The sequence below is a fragment of the Prionailurus bengalensis genome, chromosome E4 (assembly GCF_016509475.1).
Source record: "Prionailurus bengalensis isolate Pbe53 chromosome E4, Fcat_Pben_1.1_paternal_pri, whole genome shotgun sequence".
Taxonomy (NCBI): domain Eukaryota; kingdom Metazoa; phylum Chordata; class Mammalia; order Carnivora; family Felidae; genus Prionailurus; species Prionailurus bengalensis.
The window spans coordinates 50,288,837-50,303,573 of NC_057360.1; the positions used below are offsets into that span (position 1 = coordinate 50,288,837).

At 34.1% G+C, this 14,737-nt stretch overlaps 1 protein-coding gene across 1 annotated transcript in view; it reads left to right on the forward strand.

Moving 5' to 3' along the window:
• Positions 1 to 14,737, forward strand: part of BRINP3 (BMP/retinoic acid inducible neural specific 3) — a 423,267-nt gene that overhangs the window by 225,876 nt on the left and 182,654 nt on the right. Inside the window, exon 4 of the mRNA XM_043569197.1 lies at positions 149 to 339. Coding sequence (XP_043425132.1) covers positions 149 to 339 — 191 coding nt within the window. The remainder of the gene's footprint in view (positions 1 to 148; positions 340 to 14,737) is intronic.

Below are 14,737 nucleotides of genomic sequence, written 5' to 3' on the forward strand. Positions count from 1 at the left end.
GTGAGCGACACAAAAGTAAAACTTGCCCTTTTGTTACTTATCAGTCTTTTGTTTCATTATGTCTGTAATCTACACTTCCTCACCTGCAGATAAATGAAAAATCGATTTTAAGTGGAAAATTGAATAATTTTAAATATTATTAATGCAGGAGAGGAGTCACTCACAATTTTTGTGGACAAGCGGAAGTTGAGCAAAAGATCTGAAGGAAGTGATTCCAGCACCAATAGCTCTTTGGTCACTCTGGAGACGCTACATCAACTAGCCGCTTCCTATTTCATTGACAGGGACAGCACCCTTCGGAGACTTCACCACATTCAAATTGCATCCACTGCCATAAAGGTATGACGGACTTTACCCTAAAATGATATCATACCATTATTATTCCTAGGTCTAAAATGCATCTTTTTATCTTTGCATGTCTCACTGATGTAAAAAATTACATTATAAAAAACAGTTTAACATTTTCATTTGTCATAAGTTTGGAAACGTATTTCAATGAAATGGTGTTTATCTCAGTGTAATTTTTTGACTTGATAATTGGGTCGAGGTTTTTCATACCCTAATGTTAATTGAAATGCACTGGATACACAGACTCCCTTACAATGTGTATGTGGATGAAACTTTTTAAAATAATATTAATTTATTTTGCAAATATTCATATTTTACAGTAAATAGTTAAAAACATTCTGAGAACATTTTGTGTCAGTGACACAAAAGTCATCAAGCAGCTTGGTTTAAGGAATATTCCCCCCCAATATTTTAAAAATACAATTAAGAAGTACAAGTATTTGGATAGAAGTTCCTAGAAGTCAAGACATAGCACAATCTAGAATTATTGTGTAAATTCCATGAATTCACTAGAATTTTTTTGCCTCTGACTATACTACGGATGACTTTATCAAAACTGAGAGAAAGTGAGAATAAGGCCCCTTTAATTTTATTTATTTATTTATTTATTTATTTATTTACTTACTTACTTACTTATTTATAAATTAATGTTTATTTATTTTTGAGAGAGACAGAGTCAGAGCATGAGCCGGGGAGGGGCAGAGAGAGAGGAAGATACAGAATCCGAAGTGGGCTCCAGGCTCTAGCTGTCAGCACAAAGCCTGACATAGGGCCCAAACTCACGAAACATAAGATCATGACCTGAGCTGAAGTTGGACACTTAACCGACTGAGTCACCCAAGCACCCCAAGAGGTCCCTTTAATTAAAAAAGAGAGAGACAGAGGGAGAGAGATACAGACAGGCAGACAGATGGTGACTTCAAAAACATTAGATTTTTTGACACATTTCTCTGGCAATTTTAAATCAGCATGTTGTTGTGTTTGTTCAATGGCCACTTCAAAACAAACAACCCATTGCAATGTGATAAGGTCATCCTCGACTAAGTTAACAAGAGCAAAATAAAATACAAAGAGCATTTCTTAGTGTCTCAGCTGTAACATTTTGTAATTAATGTAAAAATCTGTCATTAAATATATCATTTTGTTGCTTTATGATTTTAAAATTAATGTGTGAATTTGTTTTGTAAGTTAATTGAAAAACTAGTACTTCAGTATTTTGGGAATGCTATGGAAAATTTGCACCATGTATATATTGTTTAAGATATACAGGAGAGAATAAAATGTGATATAGAAATATCTTTATCATATGGGTTGCATAAATAATACTACCTGTCTTCAAGATCGCTAATCGATGAAGTTGGTTAAAAGAATTCTGTAGATGTAAATTACACAATTATAATTAGTCTACGTCTGACTGTAGGACTTATGTTGGATAATCAAGTATATAAATAGTATTTATGCTGTCTAGATAAAAATGTAGCCAACATGAATACAGATATTTTAGTTAATTTAAAAATATTGTAAGATAGGATACTGTTAGAGATATTTAGCTAGAGGTTTCTGAGGAGACAGAGACTTTCTCAGAAATCAATTTCAATGATATAAACAGTAACTTAAAGCGTATTTTCTAATAGAAGACATCATTATTGTAAGTATGTTTATTATATGGCTATTGATTTTTTTTCTCAGCACCAAGTAGAATTTTGCAATAGAGTTTTATACTTTATTCAGCAAGAAATATTCATTCACATTTTGTGTCAAAACCTAATGGAGGGTCACTAGGGACTTGGACCAGGACGTGGGTCTAGAGAGGCCTGGTCACAGGAATAGGATCTTGGGGACAAAAGGCATCTGCTTATCTCCGAGTAGTAAACTACCCAGATGTGCATATCCCCCCACGAAGACAGAGCTGGAGGATACCGGCCTGCCATCATAGGACAGGGACTTGCTGGTTGGCTGGAATTTCATTTAGTGAGACACCAGGGACTCCTAGCTATTGGAGAAGCCCTGGACCCCATCAGGCAACAAGTCCAAATGGGAGCTGACTGTTGTCAGTCTGTAGCTGCCACTTCAGGGTAGTTTACGGGGGGGTGGGCCTCCTCCTGACTGGAGCCTGTGCAGGTGGTTGGTACTTGGCCCCAGCTCCACAGGTCTGGGGGGCCCAGCTGTCCCAGGCCTGATAAAGGGGTGTATACTCCGTCTGCATGTGGAGCAGTTCAGGGTGCTAGGGATTGGGGGGAAAAAAAGAAAAAAAAAACTTATGGATATTTGTATGTACTTCTGTTCTCCCACAAGCAAGCAGAGTCTGTATCATCAACATGTTTTAATGGTGTAAGTATTGCACACAGGCATTGTTTTTCCGTTCTGTGATACAACTGGGAATGGGAAGTCTTCATGAAACTCATAATCTAGCTTTGTGGTAGAAAAGAGCTTTAGAGAAGTGACTATTTTTAAGTTTATTTATCTATTTTGAGAGAGAGACAGGCAGAGAGAGGGAGAGGGGGAATCACAAACAACCTCCATGCTGTCAGCACAGAGCCCAAAGAAAGGTTCGATCTCATAGGTTTGTGAGATCATGACCTAAACCGAAATCAAGAGTTGGTCACCTAACTGAGTGAGCCACTAGGGCGCCCTTAAAGAAGTGACTTTTTTAAATAAGTCACCTCAGAGAAGCTCTGAGGAAGAGGAAGGAGTAACCCGGAATGTGGGAGAGTGAACAGCCTCACCTTTAGAGCTACAGGGAATGCTGGAATGCTCATTATCCATTAACCATGGGAGAGCCCTCCAGGGCACATAATGGACATATTTAAAGTGTAAAGATGGAAAGGACAAGTGGGGCTTTAGATCAGGGAGAGGAAGCAGAGAACAATATTGGAATGATACAGGGATGGATAGTAAAGAGAAGTAAACATATTTTGTGCTATAACTGAGGGAAAAAAGGAAATGAGGTATGTGCCAATGGCAACAGCATGGCTGAGAATATATAATCACAGAATTACATGGGGAGTGCAAGGGTGAGGTAGTTGGAAATGGGAAAAAGGTAGACTATCAGACTTTGCAGGATTTAATTAGGTCTGGATGGAGTTCTCTTCCGAGGCAGTAGTAATTTTAAGTGACTGGTGATTTTCTGGTGCTGGGTCAGCTGCTGTCTGGGTTACTGTGAAAGCTCTAGGGGTAAGCTCTTGAGGTGGTCTACAGGTTCCTGTCTCACATGCACAATTGTGTGTTCCTGTGCATTTTTCTGGAAAGAGTATCCTTTATTTTCATTAGTTATCAAGTGTGTCCCTACACAGATGAAAGGTGTCCCTCCTCAATTATAAGATTATAATTGCTTAGATGTAAGTTAACACAATAAAAAGGACTGGGGTTGGGGATGAGGTGGGAGGTGTAAGGGGAATCTAAAGGCATTCAACTACTGGAGTTCTTCACACTTGAATACATAGTTCAATGCCAAGGGCTTTTGTAGTATATTTGGATCAAGAGCTGAGCTCCTTTACTAAATCCCTAAAGGTTTAATGCTCTGTTTATATATTTAAAATTTTCAACTAAGCGTAGTGAGATCCACAATTTCTTTGATAGGGCCAAGTGTCTTGTGTTTGAAGTGCCATGTAATAGGTGTTTAATTTCTTGAAAAAAATGTATGAAGTTGTTCATTGATTTACAGAATTTAGGAAACAGAGTATTGTTAAAAAATAACATCAAGTAAGATCATTATCAGATAATGGCAAAAATATAATTAAATCTGGAAAACTGTGCCTGCTTTTATCATGTTAATTCTTGCAGAAACACAAAAGAGCTGGACAAATAGTGTTAACTATGAGCCAATTTCTAGGAAATGGGATAGAATGATGTTGTTTTTATCTCTTACAATTATGAATATAAATGTAGGCTGCAGTTCATTAACACATCTGGAAATAAAAAAAGAGGCTCAAACACCTATGTAGCTTAATTAACTGCCATATTTTTCCAATTAACAGCATTTATATAAAGTATTATTTTCCATATTGTTTTTAATGCAATAACATGTCAAATACAATTTCTAGAATTGGCCATTATTTTCAGAAGATCCAATTCAATTGACTCAATTTATCTAAAAGATCACACCGACCTGTTCTTTAGAATTATTATGAAATAGTATAATAAATTTAATATTATGTTACTGACAATGAAAATATATATTGGGAAACTTTAATCTATTACCTGATGTGGTATGTGCATTTTCCAAAACTTCCTTAGTACTCTAAATTTTAATTATTTTATTTTATTTTTAAGGATTTTTTAAAGTTTATTTTTGAGAGAGAGAGAGAGAGGAGAACATGAGCAGGGGAGGAGCAGAGAGAGAGGGAGAGAGAGAATCCCAAGTAGGCTCTGTGGTGTCATCACAGAGGCTATGTGGGGCTGGATCTCACGAAATGTGAGATGGTGACCTGAGTCGAAATCAAGAGTTGGAACCTTAACCCACTGAACCACCCAGCCATCCCAGTAGCCTAAATTTTAAAAATCAGTTTACACATGGTGAGTAAGGTTAAATTTTTTATTAAAGACTTAAAATTTTTTTTAAATTTTTTTAATGTTTTATTTATTTTTGAGACAGAGAGAGACAGCATGAGCAGGGGAGGGGCAGAGAGAGAGGGAGACACAGAATCCAAAGCAGGCTCTAGGCCCTGAGTGTCAGCAGAGCCTGATGCGGGGCTCGAACTCACAAACCGCGAGATCATGACCTGAGCCAAAGTCAGACGCTTAACCAACTGAGCCATCCAAGCACCCCTAAGGACTTAAAAATCTTAAAAGAACTAAATTATTATTAATTTCTCAAAATAAGTACTGATTAATGTCTGGTATTTCTGGCATTTTTCTTGTACAGAGAAAAAAAACAGATTTTATTATTTTATTTTATCTTATTTTATTTTACAGAGCACAAGAAAGTGTCAGTGGGGAAGAGGGGCAGAGGGAGAGACAGAGAGAGAGAGAGAGAAAGAGAGAGAGAGAGAGAGAGAGGGAATTTCAAGCAGGTCTCACACTCATCTTGAAGTGCAGCATGGGGGTTGATCCCCTGACCATCGGATCATGACCTGAGCTGAAATCAAGATCAGACACTCAACAGACTGAACCATCCAGGAGTCCCATCGTATAGATTTTTAAAATTATAGTATTTAGAAATGTTTTCTAAAAAATTTAGGAAGAAACACAAATAATATGTTAAAGTTACCCTAAAGGTTAATATGCCAATTAAAAATTGCATCCATAAATGATGTCTTAGTGCCACTTGGCTTATTTAAGAGTGATGCAGGTGATTTTGAGAAGAGGCTCCAGAACTTTGTATCTACATTTCTGTAATTATAAAAATCCATTAAATTAAAATTTGAAAAGCTATTTATAATATTAGGCCTGATAATACTTGTCCAAGAAGCTTTTCTGCTATATAAATTATTTTCTCTGTGAGATAAAAATTAGTAAAACCTCACAATTAATTTTTAAATGTTACTTTTATATGTTCAAAAAAGCTTAAAGAAGACACAAGACAACAAAATTTACCTGCAAGCCATTCTTAATAATTGGAGGATTAATTTCATATATTAGGTTCATTTTCAGAAAGGATTCTCTTAACAAACTCTTTTGGGATTTTATTTAAAAAAAAATTTTTTTTTTCAACGTTTATTTATTTTTGGGACAGAGAGAGACAGAGCATGAACAGGGGAGGGGCAGAGAGAGAGGGAGACAAGATCGGAAACAGGCTCCAGGCTCTGAGCCATCAGCTCAGAGCCCGACGCGGGGCTCGAACTCACGGACCGTGAGATCATGACCTGGCTGAAGTCGGACGCTTAACCGACTGCGCCACCCAGGCACCCCACTCTTTTGGGATTTTAAAAGAATGTTTTAACTTACACACAAATTTAAGCATCTGGGTACAATGCAAGTACATTTAACAAATTTGACAATTTTTTTCAAATTGAGAAAAAGTGTATCTACATTTTCTTGTGTATACATATTTCCTTGCCCACAATATTTTTTATCCTAAAGGAATAATATGTCATTCCAGAAGATTAATATATAAATATAGTATCATGATTAAATTCATAAAAAACAATCTCAGAATAATTAAGGTTAATATTTTTAAATATTTAGAAAATTCATATGTTTTTTAGAACCTTCATACATTTTAATGTTTATTTATTTATTTTGAGAGAGAGTGGGGGAGGGGCATAGAGAGACAGAGAGGGAGAATCCCAAGCAAGCTCTGTGCCGTAAGCGCAGAGCCTGATGAAGGGCTGGATCTCACAAGCCATGAGACATGACCTGAGCCAAGGTAAAGAGTTGGATGCTTAACCCACTGAGCCATGCAGGCACCTGTCGACGTTCATATTCTTGATAATAATTTTCCACTTTTTGTTGTAGGCATTCATTTCCTTGTGCTGAGCTTTCTCTATTTTGACAAAAGTCCTAATTTTCTAGAGAGCAAAAGCAGAATATGTTTTTATTTTTGTTCCATTTTTAATCAAAATAGCTTATATATAGTAGCTACCAAATGGTAAATTAGAAAAATAAAATTAAACTTTACTGTTTAGGTTAAATTCTTTTTATTTTTTAAAATCTAATTCCAGTATCATTAACATGCAGTGTTATATTGGTTTCAGGTGTACAATATATGATTCAGTAATTCTGTATTCTAAATCATAATTATACAAATCTGAAAAAAATTTAAAACTTCTATTTGTGATATTTTTCTGCATCTGTTTCATTCTACTGCACTTTTTCAGCTGCGTTCCTAGTGTTAGCTGTTGTTTCTTGTGACAGAATCTATAGTCCTAAGTCTATACTATTGATTTGTTTTCTGCTCCTTATAACATCTCAATTGTCATATTGTCTCCAGTCAAGACCTGCTTTGTATTTATATTCTTGTCATAAACTATTTATAATTATATTTTCTGTGCTATCTCAGAATGCTGACTAAATCATTTCTTCCATTAACAAAAAATATTTAAAGTGAAAAAGCCTGAAAAATATTATCAAGAAATGTATTTAATATTAAGTAAAATTAAAAATATCTAAGTAGGGGTGCTTGGGTGGCTTTTGATTTCGGATCAGGTCATGATCCCAGGGTCATGGGATCGAGCCCCATGTCAGGTTCTGTGCTGAGCATGGAGACTGCTTGGGATTCTCCTCTCCCTCCCTCTCTCTCTGACTTTCTCCCACTGTATCTCTTAAAACACTATACATATATATGTATGTATACATATATATGTATATATATACACACACATATATATTTATATATACATATATATGTATATATATACATATACATACATATCCCATATATATATAATTATGTGTATATATATATATATATATATATATATCCCTGCTTCTAACCAAGATGAGAAAACATATGGAAATACATTCCAAGATGGAAATACATATACATACATATCCCATATATATATACAATTATGTATATATATGTATATCCATATATATCCATATATATATATACAATTATGTATATATATGTATATCCATATATATCCATATATATATATATGTATACAATTATGTATATATATGTATATCCATATATATCCATATATATATCCATATATATATATATATATATATATATATATATATATCTCCCTGCTTCTAACCAAGATGGAAAAACAGGGACTGGATTCATCTTTCCACATAACAACACAAAACCCAAACCCAAATCAAAACTAAAACCAAACAAACAAAAACCCCAAAACAAAAAAAGTCACCTATGAGGGTCAGAATCAACTTCTTCAAAATTCCTGTTAGCATCGATATTTTGATCCCTTCCCATTAATCACAAATGTTCTTAATGGAATTCAGAATGGTGAGTCCTTTCCAGATGTTTTCAATTTACTTTGTCCACATCCATCAGAGGAATCACTACCTATGGCAACCATAGCCTCTGAAATGTATTTCTTAAATAATAAGACTTGAAAGTCAAAGTTACTCTTTTATCCTGCAATAATATTTTGAAGGGATTTTTTTTTTCTGAGCAGTAGGGAAATAGTTTAAAATATTCAGTAAACCATGTTGCAAACAAATGTACTCTCTTAGAAGCTCTGTTGTTCCATATTTGGAGCTTAGGCAGTTAATTTGCCACAGTTTTTAAGATCCCTAGAACATTCTGAATGGTAAATGAGCACTGGCTTCAACTTCAAGTCACCAGCTGCTTCAGCCTCTAATGAGAGGGTCAGCTATCTTATGAAGCCAGGCATTGACTTTGCCTTTCTAGCTGTGAAAGTCCTAGATGACATCTTCTTCTCATACAAGGCTATTTCATCTACATTGAAAATCTTATATTTAGTGTAGCAAAACTAAATCATTAATTATCTTAGTTAGATCTTAGGGATAACTTGCTGCAGGATCTAAATCAGCACTTGCTACTTTATCTTGTGCTTATTATACAAAGGCTTGTTTTCTTTTTTTTTTAAAGTTTATTTATTTTGAGAGAGAGAGAGAGAGAGTGTGTGAGTGGGGTAGGGGCAAAGAAGAGAGAGATAGAGAATCCCAAGCAGCTCCGCACTGTCAGTGCGGAGCTTGACACAGGACTCAAATGCATGAACCTGTGAGATCATGACCTGATCTCAAACTTTCTTTTTCTATCAGCACTGGGCTGTTTTGCTTTTTTCACATTTAGGTGTTTATTGGAGTAGCACTTTTAATTTCCTTCTAGAACTTTTCCTTTGCATTCCCAACTTAGCTGTTAGGTAGAAGCCTAGATTTCAGGTTAGCTTGGCTTTTGGCATACCTTTCTCACTAAGCTTAATCATTTCTAGCTTTTGATTTTAAAGTGAGAGATGTGCAACTCTTCCTTTTACTTAAAGGCTTGGAGGCCATTGCAGAGTTATTAATTGGCCTAATTTCAATGTTGTGTTTCAGGAAATAAGGAGGCATGAGGAGAAGGAGAGACAGGGAAACGGCCAGTTGTAGAACAGTCAAAACACACACATTTATTGATTAAGTTTATTGCCTTATATGAGTGCAGTTCATGATCCCCCCAAAACAATTAAAATAGTAACATCAAAGATCACAGATCACAAATCATTATAACAAATACAATAATAATAAAATGTTTGAAATATTGTGAGAATTACCAGACTGTGGCACAGAGATACAGTGAGCAAATGCTATTGGAAAAATGGCATCCAATACTCTTGCTCACCAAGGGTTCCATAAACCTTCAATTTGTAAAAACTGTGACATCTGTGAGATGCAATAAAATGAAGCACAAATGAAATATACCTGTAATTTTACCTAGATGGAGCTCTTCTCTGGACTCAACTAACAAATTATAATAACAAGACCCAAAATAAACAAATTGTTTTCAAGAACTGCTTTCCAGAACAAAGCTCAAGAATATTTATAGGAATAGGGGAGCCTGGGGCACTCATTGGGTTGAGTGCCTGACTTTGGCTACGGTCATGATCTCACAGTTCATGGGTTTAAGCCCTGCCATCTGGTGTTGTGCTGTCAGTGGGGAGCTGCTTTGGATTCTCTCTCTTTGTCTGCCCCCCCACCCCAACTCTTGCGCTCTCTCTCTAAAAAATAAACATTAAAAATTTTAAAGAAGTATTTATAAGAATATAAACAAATAAGCCTAAAATGCAACAAAGAAAGGTTCATAATGTTATTCAGTCAAAAGTTCCAGGCAATGAAGAAGCAGGAAAACACAAACAATAATGAAGAGGACGTTCAGACAAATAAAACTGACTCTCAATGAACACAGACATTAGAATTAGCAGATAAGAACATTAAAATATGTATTATAACTGCATTACGTATTTCCTAAAATAAAATAGAGACATGAAGATATAAAAAAAGACCCAAATGGAACTTACTGAGATGATGACTTTAATCTTTGACCTAAAAAATACAAAAGATAAGATTAAACACCTGCAAAAATGCACAAGCTAAAATTAGTGAAATTGAGACATAGATTGTGAGTATAGTAACTCTTGAAAATGAAAGAGAGAGAGAAAAAAGAATGTGAAAAAACAATGAACAGTGAGCTGTGGGACAGTTTCATCTGGTCATAAATATGGGTAATTAGAGTCTCAAAGGAAGAAAGGGTAAAGGGAGCATGTATTAGATTTCTATTGCTCTGTAACAATATTATCATGATAAAATTTAGAGGCTTAAAATAAAACACATTATCATCTTTTCAATTTTGGGGGGAGGAGAGATATGGATTAGCTAGTTTCTCCAATCAAGGTGTTCACCAGAGCTAGTTTTTCACCTGACTCTCAACTTGGGGAGCATTTGTTTCCAAGCTTATATGGATGTTGGCACCATTCAGTTCCTTGCCAGTGAGAGGGTTTCAGTTTATTGTTGGCTCTTGGTGGGAGGTGACATTCAATTATTTGCCAAGTAACCTGTACTATATGGCAGCTCACAACAACTTAATTTGTTTCCTCAAGTTCAGCAAGGAAGAGAGTCATTATAAAATATTACAATGTTCTGTGTTCAGAAACAAGTCACAGTCCCCACCTATACTCAGTGGGAAAGGATTACAGAAGAATGTACATACCCTGAGAAAGGTGTCATGGGGGCTACCTTAGAAATTGCCTTAGACAATATTAAAATATATATATATATATATTTGAAGAGTTAATGGCCAATTTCTAAACTTGATCAGGATTTAAATCCCACAGATTCAAGAAACTCAAGAAATACCAAACGTTAGAAACCTCGAGAAAATGACGACTCACTTCATAATCAAATGGTGCAGAACCAATTTTAAAGGGAATATCTTAATTTTCATTAGTTATCCAGGAGTCCTTGCACAGATAAAGGCATCTCTACTCATATATAAAGCTTACTAACACTGTAAGTGCTTAGATGTAAGTTAATGAAGTAGGGACATCAGGAAGAAATCAGAATGCATCGGGTACAGAGGAACAGCACAAAAGGATGACAACAAACTTCTTGGAAACAAGGCAAGTGACAAGCCAGTGGAGGTGAGATCGTTAAAGTATTAAAAAAAAAATCCTGCCAACTTAGAGTTGATTTTTTAAGAAAAAATGTTTCCAAACAAAGGAAAATGTGTTTGCAGATGTATGAAATCTTTAGGAATTTCACCAACAGACCTGAACTGAAGAAATGATGTAGGAAATCTTTCGGTCAGGAAGGAAGATGATGCCAGTTCGAAATATGGATCTACACAAAGGAATGAAGAAAAGTAGCAGGGGCACCAACATGGGTAATTCTATCTTTTATTATTCTTTAACAAAATCACAATTAATATATTGTGAAGTTTATGGTATATATAGGAAAATAGTATGCCAGCAGCATCACAAAGATCAAAAAGGAGAAATGGAAGAATATACTTGTAAGGTCTTGTGTTATCAGTGAAATGGTATAATATAATTTGAAGGTAGTTGATAAGAATGTATACTATGAATCTTAAAGCAACCACTAAAATCACAAAATAGAGCTGATATGAGAAAAAATGACATATAGAATTATTTTAAAATTAGTCCAAAAGAAGTCAGGAAAATAAGGAAAAGGTTAAAAAGAACAGATGGGAAAAATAGAAAACAAATATCAAGTAGACAGACTTTAACTCTATCAATAATTGCATAAAACATAATAACTTCAATTCTCCTATTAAAAGGCACAGATCATCACATGAGATAAAAAAAAGGAATAACCAACTTCATGTTACCTACAAGAAAATCACTTGAAATTTTAAAATAAGTTAAAAGTAAAATGATGTGAACACTGGCGTGACTATTTTAATACAAGAAAAATGTGTTTCAGAAAAGAGCATTACCAGGGAAAAGGTAGTTTCATAATGATAAATTAGTCAATAATCCAGAGGAATTTATAATTGTAAACATTTATGAACCTAGTAGCATAGCTTCAAAATACATGAAACAAAAATTTATAGGAGAGAAAAAAGTAATGAAGAAATCCATAATTACAGTCAGAGATTTTAACAGCCTTCTCTCAATCCTTGACAGAACAGGGTCTGTAGAAGATTTAAACAATATTATCTATCAAGCCTTGCAAAGTATATATTAATACTAGGCAGTCATCTAGAAAGTCCTTAAATATTTAAAAACAAGTAACAAATTTTATATATAACCCATGGCTCAGGGAAGAAATCAAAAAGGGTATGAGGGGCTCCTGGGTGGCTCAGGAGGTTAAGTGTTTGACTTTGATTTCGGTTCAGGTCATTGTCTCTCAGTTCCTGGGATCAAGCTCTACATGGGCCTCCGTGCTATCAACGGAGCCCGCTTGGGATTTTTCTGTCTCCTTCTCTCTGCCCCTCGCCTCTCTCAAAATAAATATATAAACTCTAAAAAAAATAGGTAAAAAAATTGGTGTTAGGAATTATTTTGAACTTAATAAAATGAGGAAAATACAACGTATCAAAATCAATCAAATATCGGTAAAGCAGTACTTAGGGGGATATTTGCCAGAAACAATATTTTTATTAGGAACAAAGTGATAAAATAATGACCAAAGATTCCTCCTTCAGAAACTAAAGATAAAGATGAGTAATGAAACCTAAAGTAATCAAAAGAGTGGAAAAAACAATCAAAATAAAAATCATTAAAATAGAAAACAGAAAAACAATAGAGAATAAAATGAAACCAAAAGCTGTTTTTTAAGTGTATTAATAAAACTGATTAACATTTAGCCAGAATTATCAATAAACAGAATATTGAATATACAAATTACCAATATCAGGAATGAAAGAGATAACCACATATCACTATAAATGACACAGACATAAATTTAACAAGGATATATCACGAACAGCTTTGTGATTATAAATTTGAAAACTAGTGAAAATATTCCTTGGAAGACACCAATTTGTAAAGCTCACTTGAAAATAAACAATCCGCATGGTCCTAAACTTATTAAGGCCAAGTGTTTTCACTATTGAATTCTAGCAAACATTTTAAGAAGTAATAATAACAATATACACATCCTTTTCCAGAATATTCAAGAGGGTTAAAAAATGACCAAACAATTCTTTAAATTCAACATTACTCTGATATCAAAACCAGACAAAGATATTATAAGGAAATAAAACTACCAATATCTCTTATTGATATAGAGGTAAGTATTTTTAAAATGTAAGCAATTTGAACACAACAACATATCAAAGGTATTCCACATCATGACTACTTTGAATTTATCCTAGAAGTTCAAGGTGCATAACATTAAAAAATCAACCAATGTAATTTATCATATCAACAAGGTAAATATAGGGATGATAGATGACAGATGATAGATAGATAGGTAGATAGATAGATAGACATGTGATAGGTAGAATCTTCTCAAGAAATACAGAAAAATCTTTAGAAAATATCTGACATAAGATTCTGATTTAAAAAAAAAAACTCTTAGAAAACTGGAAAGAGAAAGGAATTTCCTCAACTTAATAAAAAGCATATTTGAAAAACCTTTATGTAGCTCAGATGATACTGAATGGTGAAAAAGTAAATGCTTTCTCCTTATGTTTGGGAACAAGACAAGGATTTCTGCTATCACTACTTTTATTGTAGTAGAATAATACTAATATTCTGCTAGTAATACTACCAAAGTGACAGTAATAAATATTGTATTATGGGTTCCAGCCGATAAAATCAAGCAATAAAAAGAAATCAAGCATTCAGATTTCCAAAAAAATTAAACTTTCTTTATTCACAGACGACATGGGTGTCTGTAGAAAGTCTAATGAAATCTTTTTGAAAGGTACAAGAAATAAAAAGGGAGTTTACCAGTTATAGGATACATGATTAATTTATTAAACCGAGTGTATTTCTACTTACTGGCAATAGACAATCAGTAGTTGAAATTAAAATTTATAAAAGATTTGACTCCTGTATACTGAAAACCAAAAAAAATTACTTAAAACCTAATTATTGCTTATTTTAATATTTTCATTATTCTACTTTAAATACACACACATGCACACAATACATGTGTGTATACTCATATGCATATATCCATCCCTCAAACTGTCCTTTCTCTTTGTCTGTCTGTCATTCTTGATCTTACTATTGTCTTCTGACTTCCATTTTTTTCCTGGTGAGAAGTTAGCTATCATAATTGTAAATTTTATCTTGAATTCAGTGCTTCACCTGGTCTGGCAGATTTTAAAGTTTACATTTTCTTTTGGACTTTCAAAAGATTGACTATAATATGCTTTGGTGTGTTTTTTCCTATTTATCCTTCTGGGAATTCTCCTCTGGGACTCTGATGCTAGACTGTTTGATATTGTCCTTACAATCTTGTACTGTTTCATGTTATTATTCCTCTCTCTCTTTGCTTTTCAATTTGATTAAATTCTAATGACTTGTCTTGAGTTTATTCATGTTTTTTCTTATTTGCTCAGCCTAAT